Here is a 20,665-nt window from a genome sequence, read left to right as displayed (position 1 = left end):
TACGCAACATGGGTAAAGATGTGTGCCCATCATACATCGCTGTAGATGAGTGTCGTACATTACGCATTTTTTACACACAAGTACACACATTTGATTACAGTATACACACAAGCAATCGTTTGACTGTTGTTCTAAAATGGGGGAAACACGTTATAACGAGGACCTAAATTTCAGCCAGGGCTGTTCTTCAGTATGTCTGTGCACAGATAAAACAAACAAAGATATGATGATGTAATTTTGCAATTTTATATAAATGAAATGACATTGTAGAAAAGAAAAAGAAATGATGACCACATTGTGCCTCCTTTGGTCTGCAGGTGTCCGGTAAGATCAACGCTCTGTCCGATCACACGACCCTGGCACTGCTCAAGCTAGACTTCCTGCGCATCGTCTGCAGCCACGAGCACTACGTCACGCTCAACCTACCCTTCCGCACCTCCCTCTCGGCCACCTCCCACGCGTCCCTCTCGCGGCCCCCGTCCCCGACCCCGTCCATCGTCAGCACCACCTCCGTCGGCTCCTTCATCTCCATCTCCACGGCCCTCTCCTCGCTCGGCGAGCAGCACAAGATGGCAGAGCTGTCCTACGACTACCGCCAGCAGCACTACCTGGTCGCCCTGCTCCTCTCCGACCTGGCGAACGTCCTCACCACCCAGTGAGTATCCTCCAGAAAGTGCCGAGATCCCACGATGCTTTTGAAAGGAAATCCACCCCAAACATAAACTTCAAAAGAAAGAGAAAAAATATTCCCTACAGAATTATACAAAAATGACAAAAATCAGATAAGAAATAAGGAAGATATGACATTTTGAAATTTCACATTTTTTGTCTTAAAACCACTCAAAGTAAAAAAGAACAAATGTTAACTCTGATGTATCTTGGTATGGGAACATGCTTTTACCTGTATTAGCTAAAAAGGAAAATTTTTCTGATTTTCGTATATAACATACATGAAACATGCATAAAAATACATAGCATACATGAACAATTTTGAGGGTATGGCATCATCAATTTGCTCATTAGAATATTTTTAGGGATTGGTCAAGAAATGTTTTTTTTAAAAATGTGAAATGTTTTGACATCTTATTGTGGCGTACAAAATTGCTTCACGATGGTATTCATATCATATTTTGGTGTTATTTTCACATACAAATGTAAGTGTACCTGGCACTTAAGACAGATATGGAAGCTGTAGCTGAAGTATTAAATATGATTCATCGCCCTTCTTGTTGCCATAGTAACAGCAACTTGCATCGCCAGGCCATAGACACCATCACCAACCTGCTGGCGTGCCACGACGCCGACCAGCGCTTCTCCAGCCGGGAGTGTCGCATGCGTGTTGCCGCCCTCTACCTGCCGCTCCTGGGCATCATCACCGACGCCCTTCCGCAGCTGACCTGTGGCAGCGTGGACCCCAAGCACCGGCCCTCGGCCGCCCTGGGGGAGATGGAGGACACGGACGTCCCCCTCAACCAGTCTGTCGCCATGGCGATCGCCGGAACCAGCATCTACACTGGGGCTACGGAGAGGACGGACTCTGCCCAGAGCGTCCAAGTGAGTACGGTACTCTTCAAACCACCCACACACCTCACAGATCAGGACACCATTTCATGAAAGTTGTCAGTCTCTGACAATTTCAGTAAAATTCTGGTTTCTGATTGGCTGAGCTCTGGTCATTGACTGTTACCATGGTAATTGTCAGAGACTGACAACTTGTGATGACTGACAACTTTTATGAAAGGGTGCCCAGTTCTGTACTCAAAAGACTTTCTGTAACCTGTTAGTAGATAGAGATCTAACCGTTACACGGTTTACCATTTAACAGCAATATTGTGTTGGTAACAGCTTGAAATATTGTCTACAGATAAGCTGCAACTATATAGTTATCATATGCAAGTTCAATCACAGTAACTAGTACTATCTTTTATGCAAAGAAATCCTGTTACAGTGCTATGTAAATGTCAAATTCAAAGTGAACTCTATCATATTTTGTGTGGATATCACTCTTCATGCATTAATATTTACATAGATTTATTTATATGTGTTTGGTCAAGCGACTTTTATTATGTGCTGAACATAAGATTTTCTCATGGCAGAGTTAGCTTTTTTTTAAATATTTTTCCTTATGCACAAAAGATTGTATTTAGCAAAGAGGGTTTATTTGTTAATGAGCAAAAATTCATTGGTGTGTTGTTGTCTTTCCTGCTATCAAATGTTCACCCAATTTGCTGTCTCTGACCTCTCCCATTGCCATGGTTACCACCCAGACTCCACCCAGCCAGGGTAAGACGAGCCTGTCAGAGGAGTCAACTAGGGACCTTCTCATGTGCTTCATCTGGGTGGTGAAGAATGTGGAGCCGCGCACCCTGCAGGAGATCTGGGCCTCGCAGCGCCCCCAGCGGGTCACCAAGATGCTGGACATCCTCTTCTTCTGCATCTACAGCTTTGAGTACAAGGTGGGTGTGGTCAGGGGGAAGATCTCCGTCTCTGGCCTGTTTATACAGGCATCACACTGCCATGAAATTGGGCAAGGATGGACACACGATAGAGAGAATATTCAAATTTGGCTGTGATCGCTTAAACATTTGGTCATTTGTGAGGGCATCTTAAGCCATCGTATGACTACCGGTGGAGTTTTTCAGGCTCCAGCAACAAATTTCATGAGTGGTGGTATAATCTTTGTGTGTCCTTTGGGTAAACTTCTTAATGAAGCTTCACATCTTCATGTAGCCTTCGCGTGTAGTTCAGATGTTCTGCAGGCATTGTATTTGCTGCAGCTGTTGATTGGCTTTTGACCGCATTCTGGGCCAACTTTACATGATGTTGATTTTTTTTTTTTGTAAGTCAAAAGTTTGGAACAAAATACAAACACCTGACATTTTGGTCAAGTTTTTAGGGAAGTACACTGACCACCTTACTTAAAGGTCAGGTTTGAGGAGAATGCACAGAACACTTCACATTACAGTCAAGTCTAAAGGGGAATATACTGAACATCTTACATTGGATGTCTTTTTTTAACAAACATAGTGTGCCATACAAATGCTGTGAATCATCACCATCAACAACATCTTACATTACAGTCATGTTTTGAGGGGAATATACTGACTATCTCACATTATGGTCAAGTTTTGAGGGGAATACACTGAGTAACGGACATTATGGATAAGATTTTAGGGGAATAACGGACCATCCATAAACCAGCTTTGCTGCAGGGCTCAAAAGAGTGCTGACACACATAAAAGGTTTACTTCTTGCATTGGTCTGTATTTACATTTATCTGTGTAGGGCAAGCATGCGGTCATCCAACGGCTCAACAGGATGTCCTTCAAGAAGAACGACATGATCAAACAGCGGCTGGAGGAGGCCATCTTGGGCACGACCAGCGCTAGGAGCGACATGATCCAGAGGCACAGTAGGCAGGGCTCGTCAGGTGAGGGCGCCGCCATGCGTCGGCGATGCTCTCTTATCGCATACACCAGCCAGCCATAATACATTTGCTACAATCTTGGGACACGTCAAAACACAATGACAGGCTCTTCCATGCGCACAGAGGAAATGAAGGAATCCAATCACGACTAAAATACTCAAATTGAATTCTCATTATACTTGAGGGAAATCCTGTAGTAATTAGGGATAAAGGTATTTTCAGTAAGGTTCTTATAGAGTGATGAGAGTTTAAAAAAAGAAAGAAAAATTGACCATTTTGTAATCCAGTAGAGGCTGAAATCCGATCACAGTGTACTTGTATAATTTTGTTACTCTTTGGCTGTTCTAATTTTCCATTGAACATGTTTTGCTTAGAAACACCCATTGTAAGTGCTATGTAAATTTTATTTATAGTCATTATGGCTTTCTCTGTTCTACCATGGACCTACTACACATGGACATTCATCGCTCGTTAATTAATTCGTGCACCTGTTTCTGTCAAAAGCGTCACAAAGACATTTTGAACATGCTTTCCTGCTTTGATCCAGTGTTGTCCACCGACAGCCAGCCTGGATAAAAACAAGACGGCGCTTTGAGAAATCTAAAAACTACGTGCGCAGAAGATAATAACTCTCTTAAATCAAGAAAAATGCATGTGCAGTTGTAGTGCATATCGCGAAATCATCGCTAAAGCAATTTCATTTGCGAAATGCAAGTACTTTACAAGAAAAAGCAAGTAATTAAGCAGGTTGACTGTGATTTGTAATCTATTTTTCCCCATTTGTCGCACATTGTTTCAGAGTAAACATGGGCAGTGACAGTAGACGACATGCTTGTCTTGCCATTCAGGAATGTGACATGCATGGCCGCAAGTGGCCGCTTCAGTAATTACAAATTTTGTGACGCAAAATTTGTCCTTGTTTCAGGTTTGCTGCTCCCCATCATTGGTGTTAATTCAAAGGCAGTTGAGTCTGAAAAGTCACCTCGGCCAAATAGGACCGAAATGAGGGAAACCGGGTTCTTTTGTCAGTGATGATGCACGATTACACAATCGTCATTGTCCAAACGTCTGAATGTACTCATTAAGATGCACATAATCAGGTGGCGGTGGTGAACATTGGATCAAAGAAAGACCTCCGTTCATGGTCCATATGTGTAGTAGGTCCATGGTTCTACCAACTCAATTTCATTTTGTACACCTGTCATTGTTATACACAACAACTTTCTGAACAATTGTCCACCTCTGTCTTACACAGGACATAGTTTGCATACTACTGAAAGCTAAATGTTTCTTATCATATATGTGTAGTCTTTGTTTCAGGCGATTCTTTTGTAGTAATTGCAAGAGGAGCAAAGAGAGTCATGTGACTTGAGACTAGTCACACCACTATTTTGACCCAAGACACAGCGAAAGGGCCTTTGCAGATCTTTCTGAGTTATGACTTTGAATAATCAAATTCCGCTACCAAACAGTGATAGGAAAAATCTTGACCACATGGTAATTCTTAAGAACACAGTCAGAAGAAGCCCATGCATACATGTTTCGCACTGATGGCCGGTTGATAAATCGAGCAGTTCATTGGTGAAAAAAGACCAGCTGAGTCATCTTGTGACAAAGCTCTTCAGTCGGAGTGATACACAGATTTGGCTTTCTCCTTGCTACAAATAATAATCACAATTGGCGATCCCAAAAGGTTTTCATGCTGACATGCTCAGCTTCGACTCTCTAGCCCTTTGCTCACAGCTGTGTGTGCTACAGCATGAGGGCCGGTAGATAAAGGTGAAAGTAAGAGTGATGAGTGAATCTGTATGAAAGATGATAAGCAAGTGTGTCATTCAGAGACATGGATTTGTTTTTGGTTCCTGGTCCTAGACCGAGGGTTAAGCCCAGCCCTGGGGCAGACAGAGAGACTGAGATGGAGGAAGGACCTGACCCACTGGAGACAAAACACAGAGGTTCCAGACAGGTGAGGCTCCTTAACCCGTTGAGGACCAGCTGATTTTGCTATAACATGCATTTTCCATTGCCACCTGCCCTAGTATATACTTGTGACTAGTCTTCAGTGGGTTAACCCTAACTTACCTGGGGGGTCATAATGGCCCCCCCCCCCCTCGACGAATTTCGCGACCATTCCGGCGCGCAAAATTTTTTGACTGCGCTGCTCGCTGACTTTTTACTTTCAAGTCTCGCGCAACTCTTGAGACCAAATTTGTCCCGCCCGGGCATACCGTTCCAAAGCCACGCCCCTTCAAAAAATTTTCGTCAACCCCAAAATTGCTCAAAAACGTGATTTTGTGTACAAAGTCAATACAAATTGTGTTTTTTCAATTAATTCATATAGAGATTTGTATTTTTAATTTTAATAGCTGAAATCAATTTATTTTAGTATAATTATACTTCAAAAAAATGTGTATGACAAATTCTGCTGAAAAAAACAACAAAAACAAAAGTTCGAAAAAACAATGAAATACATAAAAATTGATAAAACAATAAAAAACATAAGAAATTAATTTTGATACTGAATTTTTTTTTAACGCACAAATGTTCGGAATGTCGCTAGGAATATTTACACCAAAAATCAGCATTCCATAAGCTTTTATAAGCCAATTACAGACGAAAATTAGGTTTTTTGCATATATTTGGATAATTAATTAATTTAAAAAAGAAAATGCAAATAATTTGAAAATTTAACTGAACAGTCTTGTAGATTACATCCGGCTTTATATTCATGCAAAATTTTGCGGCGATCGTGCGATCAACGGCAGAGATCTGAAGGGGAGCCATAATGCCCCCCCCCCCCCCAGGAATTCAAGCTCGCTAAATAGCCCAGGTAAGTTAGGGTTAAAGGGGATGGCTAGTAACTGATCAGTGGGAATGCTTGAGGATGATTGTTCCAATCCTTGTGGGATTCATTTAAGAGTACATTATACATGTATATCTATTGTTGTGTGAAAAGTATTTGCTTCAGAATGGTCTCATATTCAAGTAATGTGCAGTTTAATGTTTCCAGGTTAGCGTGCCTGGTCAGCGATGGGGCATTAATCTGCACATTGCTTGAAGATGAGACCGTTCTGAAGCAAATAATTTTCACACAACAGTAGATATATAATGTACTCTTAAATGAATCCCACAAGGATTATAACAATCATCCCTCAGCATTCCCACTGATTCCCACTGATTGGTTACTAGCCATCCCCTTTAAAGGGATGTGAGGCTCCTTAACCCGCTGAGGACAAGCCAATTTTGCTATGACATGCATTTCCCATTGCCACTTGCCCTAGTATACTTTGGACTAGTCTTCGGTGGTTTAAGTCATCATGAATTAGGAGGAATTTTTTTTTCTTTGCCTGCATGAAGGGACTCAAGTTTACTGCATATCTCAGATTGGAGAAAGATTTGAAAGAAATTTATTAAATCTCCACCTAGTCAGGGTGAAAAAGAAATGTTGACAAAGAAAAAAGAATTGCCAGTTTTAGAGAGAAACCTGCCTTCTATCAATCAAAAACAGGATTTTTGTATCATGTGTGTGTACAAGTATACAGGAGTGTTGTGAAGTTTTGACATCGTTGCTTCATCAAGAGAGACAGAAGAGAGAGAGTAAAAAAAAGAGAAATAGATAAATGAAAATAAAGATAAAATGTGGACTGAGGTTCATAAATTGAAATCATTTACTTTTAGCTTGGGGCATGTGAGTCCACAAGTGATTCCCACATTAGATCTGCCCTGTCTTCATAATTGTTTTAATCTGTATAACATGAAAGATATGACTGTTAACCCGACAATAACTTTTCGATACCATGTCATGGCATTGTCTCCCCCAAGACCCAAGGGAGAGCTGGAACAGGAGGCGGCCCTAGAGGCCCTGCTAGCCAACGAGGTCTCTTTCACCGTACTAGACACCGTGGAGCTGATGGTGCAGGTAATCACAGAACCATTAAGACTCTCTGATATGCGTAAGGCTCCCTGAAAATTAAGAGCCATTTCTTGTGTTCTGACAAAAGAATATGTAGCAACCTTCCCCATGTCGAAATTATCTTTGGCAACCAAGATGTACGTAATACGCATGTACATATCTCCCCAATTGTTCTTTGGAATTTCCTGATTTTGATGAGCAAATGTTGGCAGCCCTGTAACCAGCAAGCTACTGTGGACTGTTGTTGATTGACAGAGACTCGCAAACTGTTCCTCGTTCTAAATCAATACTTCTAAGAGTTTTGGTATAGTAGAGCTTATCTCTCCTGTCCATAAAAGAATTCATTGTAGTTTGCATGTGATTACAACCTGAAGATTGAAACTACATTTCTCAACATTTCCTTTTCTCAAAGTAATGCCTTACTGTGTCAGAATTTGTGTATGATCTAACATTTGCAAAGACAACCCAACTTTCAGTGAGTGTATCTTAGGAGCTTATAACATGCGTGCTTCTTTTCTTTCCTCATCGATGTCATGCACTGATTGAATTTGACCCATTGAGGACGGTTTGATTTTGCTACAACACGCACTTCCCATAGGCACTTGCCCAGGTATACTCGGGACTCGTCCTCAATGGGTCAACGTTTTGTGTGTGTACATGCATACATTTTTTTTAGTAAGGCAGTGTAGGTGTTACACCACTGCTCTGCTAGCCAAAGTTCTTAGGGTTTCAGCAGCACACATGCAGGACAAATGCTGTCTGATTATTTGTTGACAAGCAAGAAGTATCCTGCTTTGTAGTTGTGACTCGATCTTGCCATTTCTTAGTACCATTTGTTGCAAAGCAACCATTTCACAATCTCCACTCCTCACTCTCTGGAATCTTCTAGACGGTGTCCCAGACTGACCACCTGCAGGGTTGCTTGACCGGCATCATGACCGTCCTTCTCCACGCCCTGGCCCGCAACCAGAGCACAACCGTAATGGAGAGCATTCTGGCCACCCAGCGGTCACTCGTCTTCAAGGTCAGTGCCTTCCGGTGTTTCCACATTATCTTTTTTATTTATTTATTTCTTGGTGGCATCTTACACCAGTGAAGGGGAGGGTTAGATAAATGGATGAGAAGAATGCTGACTTCACACTTCAAAGATTTTCATCTATTATGGAAGAATGAGCTAATTGCGGTGATGAGTGTTGACTTGCTTTTCCTGTTTGTGCAATTTCATGTCTGTCTTAAGATTATCTCTCAAAACAGAATGTTTCGTGCACTTTTCTCCTCCCCTTTTTCTTGTGTTTCAATTCAATTCAATTTCTTTCAGCCAGTCGCCCCTTTTCCTCAATCCCCTCTTTTTTTTCCTTAATGGATGTAAGAATGTTAGTTAACCAATAATCAGTTATAATCAGTTTGGATTCAGTATTTTGACTTGATTGACTGATTGTGATTGTAAAGTACTGTATTTTCTATGTATGAGCAATCTAGTGAGAGCACAAGATGCTTTCAATGTCAATGTGATTTACTTTTGTGTTTAATTTTGCCAAGTAAATGGCCTCAATTGACCTCAATCAATCAATGTAGCACACTTTTTATAGGATCTCTGTAATTACTCTTCAAATTTCCCTGATTTGATGTCAGTGCGTTGGCAGCCCTAATACTGTATGTTGACTCATGCAGTTTGTTACTTCATCAATCTGTCTGTCTGTCTGTCTATTTGTATATCTGTCTATTTATCTATCTGTTTGTCTGTCTGTCATGTAGACAGTTACACAAGTTCTTCAATTATCTATATATCCATGGTGTTCCCTTGTTTCTGCCAGTACCCTGAGCTGTTGTTTGAGGAAGAGACAGAGCAGTGTGCAGACCTGTGCTTCCGTCTCCTCCACCACTGCAGCTCCTGTATCAGCAGTGTGCGCTCCCACGCCAGCGCCTCCCTCTACCTGCTCATGAGGCAGAACTTTGAGATCGGCAACGTGAGTTTTGACAGTGACATACGCGCTCTAGGACCATATGGAAGTTTTGAATTTTAGAAGATATTCATATATGGTTTTTTTTTTGTTTTTTTTTCAATATGCTTACATATATGTAATAGGATAACATATAGAGCATCATAATGATGTGAGTTTTGTGGTGACAAACATTGTTCAAAAGTTATGAATATCAGAAGATATCAATATGTTTAGTATACTTATGTGTAATAAGTTAGCTTGTAGAGCATGATGATGTAGAATTATGTCCATATTTTTTGTTAGAGATACATTTGTCTGGATATGTTTATCTTTATGACTGATGATGTTCAGTAACTCTCTTCTATTTACATTGTAGATACAAGGACCTATTGAAGTTACAGTATTCTTGAAAGATTTCTGATGGTTTTGTTGATGTATTAGAGCATTATGGATCCATTTACATTGGGGGGATTTGTGACAAGCAGGCAGTCTCAAAATAGTTTAGATCAAGTCACATGTATCATTCACTGAAGTTTCATGCACATTTACTGTATGAATTCAAATATACATTTGCGTGACTGCAAAACAAAGAACGTGTTTGTCATTGTTAAATCACTCATTTTTTTTTGGGACCAACCATCTCTGCTAGATTGTGCAATTTGGAAAAAGGAGTGGGTGTGGGGGGTGGGAGTCCTCTCTGTACATTCCCGAAAAGTGCATGAGATATACATGTATGGTAGCTATGTGTAAAGCATTTCTGAAAAAAAAAAAAAACACTTCTAACCTATCCAAATGCTCATGCCGCCCTTGTCTCATCTGCAGAATTTTGCCAGGGTCAAGATGCAGGTCACCATGTCCCTCTCCTCGTTGGTCGGCACGGAAACCAACTTCAACGAGGAGTACCTCCGGCGCTCCCTCAAGACCATCCTCACGTACGCTGAGGAGGACGCAGAGCTACAGCAGACCACATTCCCAGAACAAGTGAGACCTTGTGACATGATACCTTTCATTGCTAAATGAACAAACCCTATTACTTACAAAGCATTTAAGAGACTTTGAATTTAAGGCTCGAGGTATCATCACTTTGGCTTATCATTTTTTTCTAATAAAAGTTAGTTATGATAATCTCATATATGACCAACAAACTTCAAACTTTCTCATTTTTACCTGTGCCTTTGGGCTTGCTGCAAATTGCGAGAAAGTTTTGATTCTCCACACGTTCATTGTGATTATGTAAAGTGTCACCAATGCATCTGTCATAATCAAACACTGATGAATACCTTTAATTTACAGACATTAATTGAATAGAGATTTTTGAAACACAGCACATGAAGCTGTGTAATCAGTTGTCATTATACAACATGTTGACAATAGTACATTGTAGCAACACGTAATGTGAGCATAATGCTCTTGTAAAGGGTGAACCTCTTTAGCTTGCGCCCAGTGTGACCGTCATTAGCAATACAAAATACCAACAAGATCCATAAAGGGGTCGTATGCAGTGGTGAACAGTTTAACAGCAAAGCACAGTTTGATCAAACCAGTCTACACAAACTATTAACATACAACATGAGGTGTATTTTTATGAGCTAGTTTAATGCAAGAATCTAAAAAGCACAGCCAAACTGCATGCGTGCCATTTTGAAAGGAATTAGATATGTCAGTCTTTACCAACAGATGGTCTTTATACCAAGGTAGTCTCTAGAGCACATTTGTATCTTTGTGTATCATCATGACCATAGCCCCTTTCTCCGTCCTAGGTGCGAGATCAAGTGTTCAACCTCCACATGATTCTGTCGGACACAGTGAAGATGAAAGAGTTTAAGGAGGACACGGAGATGTTGGTGGACCTGATGTACCGCATTGCCAAAGGGTAAGATAAGGCCCCCCCCCCCCCCTTTCCAAGGCCAAATACTGCAAGCTGGTGCTCTGTTTATGCCATACCTCATAGATTCAACCCTCTTGTTATCATGTTTGCACACAATGGTCAGTGGTATCATGAAGCGGTAGATTTGAAAGGGTTGACCCTACCCTTTCTGAGGCCAGGTTTATTTTAGACAGTATGTATAACACTCCAGGGTTTTTCTGTGTCGACAACTCAGCACTCAAAGCACACAGAGTTAAGCAGGTACGGTATTCCACTTCGACATCATCACTATATCAGTGTAATTAGAGTGATATACTGCCATGTGTGATATGCCTGTTTGCATCAAAGTGTTTGACCATGATGGCCATGCAGTTTTCGTAGGGAATATTCTGGCAGTTTATTGCCACTTGGTCTAATATCAAATGGTTTACTTCCCAGTCCATCTGTAAACATCACTAAGGCAAAACTCGTCGGGTCTACTATCAATTTCGTCTAATGTCCGTTTGGTCTTATCCTCACTTGGTCTAATGTCCAGCTTTGCTAGTCATCATTTTGTCAAATGACCAGATGGTCTAATGGCAATTTTGACTCATTGGATGTTTTTTCCATTTTGTCTAATAAACTGTGAGTAGTAGACAAAGTGGGCATAGCCCATCTGGAAGTAGACCAACTGGTAACAAGGCTAAGTGGCAATTGGACTAAATGGTCCTTAGATGAACTGGTTGTAGACGAAACGGGATTAGACTATGTGGGTTGGGACTGCAGTAAATGGCTATTAGACGAAGTGGGGTAGACCAAGTGATAGATCACCTATTCTGGCTTGTTCAAGGCATGTGAAGAATGTAAACAGCCCTCGTGGTTGTGCTGTAGCTGTCGTTTAACTATTTTAAGTGATGGCTAATTTGTCTGGAACCAGAATAACTTCTCCTAAGATTTTAAAGCCATACCTCAACTAATTCTGGACCAATTATAACAGCGTCTCTTTCCACATATGGCAGAACAATTACTAAATGTATGGAATGTGTGACACACAGTGCAAATTGCATTGTGTTCTCGTGTACAATCAAACTTTTAATTGTGAGACCTCAGGACTGTTTGACCTTTGACCATTTGACCCTTTGCACTTTGCAGGTACCAGAACTCCCCCGACCTCCGCCTGACCTGGCTGCAGAACATGGCGGGCAAGCACTCGGAGCACGGCAAACACACAGAGGCTGCGGAGTGCCTGGTCCACTCTGCTGCCCTCGTTGCCGAGTACCTGCACATGTTGGAGGACAAGCCCTACCTCCCTGTGGGCTGTGTCAAGTTTGAGGTAAAAATTTGCTGGAAATGCTTACAGCGCAAACTCATATACAAAAACAGTGTTAACGAATTTACTAAAAGATCATACTTTACCAGTTAAATTAAGTAGTTGCTTTACTAGTAAAGATACGTTATTAGTTAAAAAATAAGTATTGTTGATGGACTTTTGCTCTATATGAAAAACAAAGATTACAGTGTCCTCCGTCCAGTTAATGCTAGGTATAGCAATTGTAACATTTAATTCCTTTATCCTTTCCATATTCGGAACATAAATATCATAGCCATTTTCCTTGTGCATTTTTCATGAAATTCAGCACAGCTGTTTTACACTGTTTTTAACATTGCAACATCTGTGGTATAGTTGAAGAATTATTTCAAAAGCATGTACATATGTGTAGGTCTGACTTGACAAACTGGCAGAAACATTTTGTGAAAGCCATCTGTCGGCCAGTCATTTAGTGATCTTGTGTTTGATAAGGTAAGAATCGCCAAGTCCATATGACTGCTTGTGCAATTTCAAGGTTTTGTCATCTGTGTTATATGTTTTTTATAGATTCATGCATATCATGTTTAAATTTTTGACCATTTTCTCCTCTTTTTTATTTGCGGATGATTACAGAAAATTTCACCCAACGTGCTGGAGGAGAGTGCTGTGTCAGACGACGTGGTGTCTCCAGATGAGGAGGGCATCTGCACTGGGAAGTACTTCACTGAAAGTGGGTTGGTGGGACTGTTGGAGCATGCGGCTGCATCCTTCAACCAGGTAGGGTTTTGGTCCTGCTTCACGTCTCATCTCGCCCTGACACAAACCTCTGAAAAATGCGATTCCGCTTTTAATAGATTGATTATCCTCGATGAATTGTAGAATGGTATTTCTGTAACTACATGTCTGCAAACATGGTGTTGCCACAAACCTCTCTTTCTCATTCACATCGCCATGCAAACCTTCAAACCAGACATAATTATGTTTGTCGATGTATGCTTAGCAGTTTAGTGACTGAGGATCTTCTCTGTGGAATGAGATACAAGATGTTATAAAACCAGAAATGTTTGCGTGTATGAAACTTTCGCGAATTTCATGAGGGACCAAGATTCGTGAAAGTAAAATGCATGCGAAAGTTATTTGTCTACACTATGCATTGAAGGCAAGTGGCAGTTCCAAAAGTTTTATGCTGCGAAAAATCCGTCGGCTCCAATTTGTGAAAGTTTCATGCCGCGAATATTTCTGGCTTTACAATATAAAACAGAGAACCAGACCCTGTGACAGTATTCTACTCTTCACATGTTAATCCCAAATGACCTTTGACCCTTTGTCTGACATGCCCTCTAATCAAAGGCCGGCCTGTTCGAGGCGGTGAATGAGGTCTACAAGATTCTCATCCCCATCCACGAGGCCAACCGGGAGTTCAAGCGCCTGTCCATCGTCCACGGCAAGCTGCAGGATGCCTTCAACAAGATCTCACTCCTGGTGGGTTTGACAGTTGACCTTTGACCTAATGAGATAATCATGTCCTTTTCATGTTTGCTTCATTTAATTTCAGGTAAAGTTAGATTCAGTTCGTTGACATAGATTTAGAAGCTTTGCAAGACCAACTATTCCAGTGTTTTGATAGGCAAACTACATCATAGTCAAAGGCATAACTGTTTCAGCAAAGATAGCATATTTTATGAGAGTCAGTGTGTTAGTGATTACGTTCAGAGAACTTTGTAAGCAGGTGTAGTGTAATGCTGTACTTGTGACAGAACTTTATTCATTTGTACTTCATTCTGTACGATGTACCTTCTATTGGAAGGTACACTACTTAGGGTCAGATTTCAGTCTTCTTGATGGAAGCATCATCATTCAATGCACCAACAAGTACACTGTATAAGTGTTTCTGTTATATGCCTATGTAAAGCTATGTACAGTGTATAGGTATTGTGGATGGCACAGAGCTGTTGTGGCCCAGTGGATGAGACTACAAACTATCAATCTTGAGGTCCATTCTTCAATTCCCCAGGCAGCGGCTGTTCCTCCTCTCGACAAGGCACTTTATTCTCTTTGCCTAGACCTTCCATTAGTCATCTGGTTACTAGCTTTCTTGTAAGCATTCGTTGCCTCCTCAATGGCCTCACAAAATCGAATCATAATACAAAGTATGAGTCACCTGTCGTGTTCCTCTCAGGGCCCAAAGCGACTCTTTGGGACGTACTTCCGAGTGGGCTTCTACGGGCCAAAGTTCGGTGACCTGAACGGAGAGGAGTTCTTGTACAAGGAGCCTGCCATCACCAAGCTGCCGGAGATAGCTCAGAGACTAGAGGTCAGTGAATTTCGGTGAAAGAAACCTAGGATGTAAACTTATGCCCTGAAAGTGATTTCCCTTCTCCCTTTTCACCTTGCTATTCCCCCCCCCCCTCAAAAAAATAAATAAATAAATAAAATAAATAAAATGAAATAGAATCATCATTTAAGAACAGCAAAATCAATCAGTGAAGTGGCATTTTAAGGAGACATGGTGCACAGTTTTTAGTGATATTTGCTATCGATTTAAAAAGTCTCTTTTGATCCTACATTATTATGAAAAAGTCAATAAATATATACTTATCTTGTGCTTGCTTTAAAACCAGAAACATTGTCAGCATGAGACTTTTGCGAATTAGAGCCGACGGCTCTTTTTTGAGGCATGAAACTTTCGCAAATTGGTGACTTGGCATTCAGTGCATTGTGTTCACAAACACTTTTGTGAACATTACGCTTTCACGAATCTTTGCTTCTCGCAAAATTCGCGAAAGTTTCATGCATGCAAATAATTTCTGATTTACAGCATCCAATCACATTGCACTTCCAACTTGTATGTATCTTAACGCGTGCAGATAGGTAGTAGCCAGGATGAAAAGGACTTGAAAGTTTATTTCTGAATTTGTTCAGTATGAAGACTCAAATATCACAACATTGATTGTATGAAGGCTACTCATATGTTGCACTCACTGATATATGTCATGCATGATAAACTTGCTATCTCTCTTTCTCCTTTGTTTTCCCAGAAATTCTACCTTGACCGCTTTGGCGAAGGGACAGTGGAGGTCATCAAGGACTCTAACACCGTCGATAAGTCCAAGCTTGACCCACTGAAGGCCTACATCCAAGTCACCTATGTGGAGCCGTACTTTGATTACTACGAAATCCTCCAGAGGCCAACCCTCTTTAGCAGGAACTACAACCTCAGTGAGATTTCGATCTGATTTAATTAACATATGATAGGATATCATATACAGGGGAAACTCGGTATAACGAACACTGCTATAACGAGATATCGGTTATAACGAGGAAATTTTTCCGGTCCCAAATTTCCTTCCACACAAGTCTATGTAAAATGCTACTCTTATAGCGAGATCGGCTATAACGAAATAACTGCTATAACGAGATAAATTTTGTGACTTCCAAACAAAGAAAAACATAGCCAATCAGACCTGCTATAGCGAGGTAAAGCAAAATGCCTTCGGTAAAGCTTTACTTCGCCTGTGCTATCATCTTCCGAGATTGTAAAGCTTGATGCGCCAAAAACTGTCTTGTACACACATAATCATTTTCTTCAGTGCACTCCAGCTAGCACTGCATGTTGTACGTGTAAGTGTGTGTGTGTGCGCACACACTGATACATGCAGAAAATGTGGTGGGACGGCCATGTATATTCATGACATCATCATGACGTTTAGCAGGTGTGAGGCAATCTGATGCTGTGATTGGCTTTCTACGTAGGGAATTCCCCATCTTCACACACACGCAGTCATAATGTACATAGAGAATGTGTCACATACACACACAGCATTGTGCAGACCATCAAGCGTTCCATTCAACACACACCCATACGATAACCACATACCAATCCACAGACGATCTTGATACAATCACAGGCTATGTATATAAATTTACAAATTCAAACATCTACAATTAATAAGAAACACATTCTTGATATTGGATTTCCTTGGTGAAAAACATCTTCTTACTCATAAAGGTGAGTAATTCCCTCACACACAATATCAAGTTATCAGTATTGATTGAAATATGATGGGTAGTCCCACATGTGCAAATTAATGTCTTTATGTTATGCCTTCTTTTATGCCTACTGATATAACGAGATATCGGCTATAACGAGGAAAATGACTCGGTCCCGACCATCTCGTTATATCGAGTTTCCACTGTATCATATATCATATCATATAACGTCATGTCACGTCACGTCACGTCATGTCACATCACATCACATCATACATCATGTCACGTCAGGTCACGTCAAGTCATATCATATCAAATTTGTGGCATTTTGTCCATACAGAAAGGACTGACTCAATTTAAATCTTTCATTTGTGAATTCAGGAAGCTGTAAACATACAACACTCTGTAGACTCAGATGTTTGACACACAGAAAGCAAAATGAACTGTGTTTTGGGATGACAGTTCATGACAATGATGAACAACCATAATACCTAAACTGAAAACTTCAAATTATTTCTTTTTTACCATCTGTACGAAATAATCTTTTTATGATCTGTGACTAAAGGTGTGAATTTCTTTTTCTTCCCAAACTTTCCACTTGCTCCAGAGCGTTTCATGTTTGCCACCCCATTCACCAAGGACGGCCGAGCCCATGGTGAGCTGAAGGACCAGTGCAAGAGGAAAACCATCCTGACCACGTCGCACTCGTTTCCTTACATCAAGACCAGGGTGTCCATTGTGCACAAGGAGGAGGTAACTTTGGCTGGAGCAGCATCTGGGGGGGGGGGGGGGGGATGGGTAAGGGAACCAAGGAGGATGGGAATGGGGGAGGGGGAGAGGTGGTAGCTGAGATGGGATAGATGGTTGGGGGGCGTAGGAGGAGGGAGACAAAAGGGAGTTTTTGGAGAGAAAAATGAGAGAAAAAGCTGCATTTCGTCTAGGCTTCACTCAGATATCAGTTATGCAGTCAAACCTGTCTTAGCGACCACGTGTCTGTAGCGACCACCTGCTATATGTTGTACAACTACTAAAACAATTCCCTATGAGAGAAGAAAAGCATGTTAAAGTACCTTTGTATAGCGGCCATCTGTCTATAATGGCCACTCTTTTTGTCTACCTTGGGTGGCCGCTATAGATAGGTTTGACTGTACTATCATTTTTACATGGCCTCACCCCTACCAAGTCTTTAGGAAACGAAAGAGAGTTGAGAGAAATGAAGGTACAATTGTATGTAAGAGAAGAAAGAAAGAGAGAGATGGAGGGGGGGGGGAGGTAAAGGACAGAGGGAAGGGGGAAATAATATCAAGCAAGTAGCTGATAGTCCCATGTACAGAAAATAGTGTTGAAATTTTTTTCTCTCTCTTATCTACAATGATGCCTAACCAGGCTTACTGCTGCATTATGACCTCATGGTAACCTTGACAGTGTTTTTTTTTCTTTTTTATTTCGATCCTAATCAGCTGAATTTTAAGGCCTATGTGGTGATGGTAGCCCTTTGTGTGAAAGTGGACTCACAAGCTGTCATTTTTTTTAATGGTTGGGAGGGATGATTGTGTCCTGTATTTGTTTCTTTAATCATTGTATACTTACTCAATTATTTTATAATTTATTTACATATAGCTATTTATCTGTCTATCTGTCTGTCTTTCTACCAATGTATCTGTATATTTCTATCATTTGTATAAGTATTTTTTATTCAACATTTGAGACATCTCTACATGGAGAGTTACAAAAGAATTTTGATTCAGCATGACAAAGAACAAAATAAATGTATATGTACTTCTTCATTCCTTCATCCATTTCTGTAATTTGTTGGTTTTCATCTGCCCTCTTCCAGATTGTCCTTTCTCCAGTGGAAGTTGCCATAGAAGACATCCAGAAGAAGACCAAAGAGCTGGAGCTGGCCACCAACCAGGAGCCTGCAGATCCCAAAATGCTCCAGATGGTTCTACAGGGGTGCATTGGCACCACAGTCAATCAGGTGAGGGGTGAGGGGGGTCAAACTGCACCCCTTCTGTCTGTGTCTTTACCCCCTTTGGATGTGGTCCACAGTGGCTAGGATGTTACATGGGTGCCAGGTTTGCTCTATAGCATGTTCAAAGACAAGAAAAGGATACCAAGTAATGGCAGAGCTGTCCCTTGTAGATTTGTGTTGTCACAAACTTCAGGAAATTTGAATTGGTGAGTTTTAAATGGGACTTGGGAAGAATACAGTCAAGGAATTTTGGTAAACAGAATGCTATCTCGGTTTTGCCAACAGGTGACATCAGCAAAGATATATTTGTTAAAGGGCATTGAAAATAGATTTCTTTTCTTAAGTTCCTTACTGATGAACAGTAATCTAACTTGCTAAACTTTAATGGATTGAAACTTTCTTCACACTACAGGTAAGAATTGAGGGTTTTTCTTTTTGTTTTGTTTTGTTTTGTTTTGTTTTGTTTTGTTTTAGGGGGTGGGGGAAGAGGATTCAGTTGAATGAAATCATAGATTGAACAGGACATAGTTACTGGTAACATTTGTATGTAGTTGTACCTCTTCAGTCACATTTTCTGTCTTGTTCCCCCCTTCCAAACCATTCATCCTCTCCCCTAGGGTCCAATGGAAGTGGCCCAAGTGTTCTTGGATGCCGAGAAGACTCTCGACAAACACCACAACACTCTGAGGCTCTGCCTGAAGGATCTCCAGAAAAAGTGAGTCACTCTTGATAAAAACCAATGCATAGTATCTATGATGTAGACTTTTGCGAGTTGTCTTCTTTCAGTGATATAACAAACTTTGACTTTAAGATTCTCATTTGTTTCCCCTCTCGAGTACAAATTGTGTGATATTACGTGGCCGGGACTAGAATCTAAACAGGAATTAGTGTTGTTAGTCTTTCTTTCTAGAGTGCTAGTGGGAATAGGGTTAAGGCTGCTGAAGGTAAGATTTATATTGCACAAGCATCATGACTTACACTGTCTGTAATTTGATTAGAGGCATATTCAGCTGTTCACAATTCTCTATTCTGCATAGTATTGCATGATTGAACCGGTTGTAGACAATGTATGAACAAGAATTTTTGAGCTTGCAGTGAACAAGTTACATGTCGACAATTTTAAAGATTGATTACATTCTCTTGTGTATGTTTTTTATGTTTGTTTTACTTTAAAAGCTGTTATTTTCATGAATTTTGCAATTCCCTGTTTTGCTTCGAATTTAACAAAACGTGAAAATATTGCTACACGCTAAAGTATGTACTACATTGGACTCCTGTTATATAACAAAGTCCTTGGGACCGGCAGTTTTTCTTTGCTGTATCAAAATTCCATTATAACAGAACAAATAAAAAAATAAAAAGCAGTGAAAAAGGTTGTGGCCTGAATTTTTACTTCGTTGTTACCAGAATTTCGTTATAACCGTGTTCGTTATAACGGGAGTGCACTGTAGTATTTGTTATACACTTGCGATAGCCTTGGTGTCATATCAGAAAGACAACATCCTCAGAATTGTCTGTGACCTCATTCGCGAAAACATCTGTATGCAAAAATGGCAGCTTTTTCAGTAGTACAACTGTACATATGTATGTATGATGAGGTTATGACTATTGTTTCTCTTTTTCCTTTTTTGTTTGTTTGTTGTGGTGTCTGTCCCTGCCTGTCACAGATGCGGTGATGCCCTGAGGAGGAATAGGGGCTTGATCGGCCAGGACCAACGGGAATACCAGAGGGAGCTGGAGCGTAACTACCACCGCTTCACCGACCGCCTCATGCCCCTCATCTCCAAGCGCAACCACCTGGTGGGCACCATCCGCCGGACGGGGGGCCGCCGGGACATGTCGCGGGTCCCGAAGAGCGCCTCCAACCACAGCATCCGCAACAGCGAGACCCTTTGAGCGATGAGTGGAGGACAGGGCGCAAGAGGGGCAACGTTCAGTTGGACAGTGTAAAATCTAAAACCTAGGCCCTCTGTTTGTGTATGCAAGGTGAAAGGTGTGTTCTTCATGCATTCTTGTTGCATTGCCAGTCACCAGAGGCTAACTCTGCTTTTATAGCATGGAATCCAGGGCCCTGTTTCACTAACATGGGAACTATATCAGGTCAAACAAGGAACTGGGACTGACTCTGATCAGATCTAGTTGGGAAGAATACTTAGACATTCAAGATGTATTCCAGAACATGGCAATGGGGTGCAAGATATTGGTGTTGGCGCAAGATATTGTTCCCAAATGGCCTAATGAAATGGTTCCAAACTTTTGATG

At 41.0% G+C, this 20,665-nt stretch overlaps 1 protein-coding gene across 1 annotated transcript in view; it reads left to right on the top strand.

Moving 5' to 3' along the window:
• LOC139718953 (dedicator of cytokinesis protein 7-like) overlaps positions 1-20,299 on the top strand; it is a 49,611-nt gene extending 29,312 nt beyond the window's left edge. The window contains exons 24-42 of the mRNA XM_071630399.1: positions 318-655; positions 1,239-1,554; positions 2,268-2,456; positions 3,286-3,436; positions 5,300-5,393; positions 7,250-7,346; positions 8,230-8,364; positions 9,155-9,307; positions 10,106-10,264; positions 11,044-11,156; positions 12,282-12,462; positions 13,072-13,215; positions 13,789-13,920; positions 14,618-14,752; positions 15,477-15,657; positions 17,036-17,181; positions 18,266-18,409; positions 19,021-19,118; positions 20,071-20,299. Of these exons, the coding sequence (XP_071486500.1) occupies positions 318-655; positions 1,239-1,554; positions 2,268-2,456; positions 3,286-3,436; positions 5,300-5,393; positions 7,250-7,346; positions 8,230-8,364; positions 9,155-9,307; positions 10,106-10,264; positions 11,044-11,156; positions 12,282-12,462; positions 13,072-13,215; positions 13,789-13,920; positions 14,618-14,752; positions 15,477-15,657; positions 17,036-17,181; positions 18,266-18,409; positions 19,021-19,118; positions 20,071-20,299 (3,135 nt within the window). The remainder of the gene's footprint in view (positions 1-317; positions 656-1,238; positions 1,555-2,267; positions 2,457-3,285; positions 3,437-5,299; positions 5,394-7,249; positions 7,347-8,229; positions 8,365-9,154; positions 9,308-10,105; positions 10,265-11,043; positions 11,157-12,281; positions 12,463-13,071; positions 13,216-13,788; positions 13,921-14,617; positions 14,753-15,476; positions 15,658-17,035; positions 17,182-18,265; positions 18,410-19,020; positions 19,119-20,070) is intronic.
• The last annotated feature ends 366 nt before the right edge of the window (positions 20,300-20,665 follow it).

The sequence above is a fragment of the Diadema antillarum genome, unplaced genomic scaffold (genome assembly GCF_040938485.1).
Source record: "Diadema antillarum isolate AM-2024a unplaced genomic scaffold, OU_Dant_1.0 scf00000103, whole genome shotgun sequence".
NCBI lineage: Eukaryota > Metazoa > Echinodermata > Echinoidea > Diadematoida > Diadematidae > Diadema > Diadema antillarum.
The sequence above is the reverse complement of the archived record's forward strand: the minus strand, read 5'-3'. Positions and strand labels throughout refer to the sequence as shown.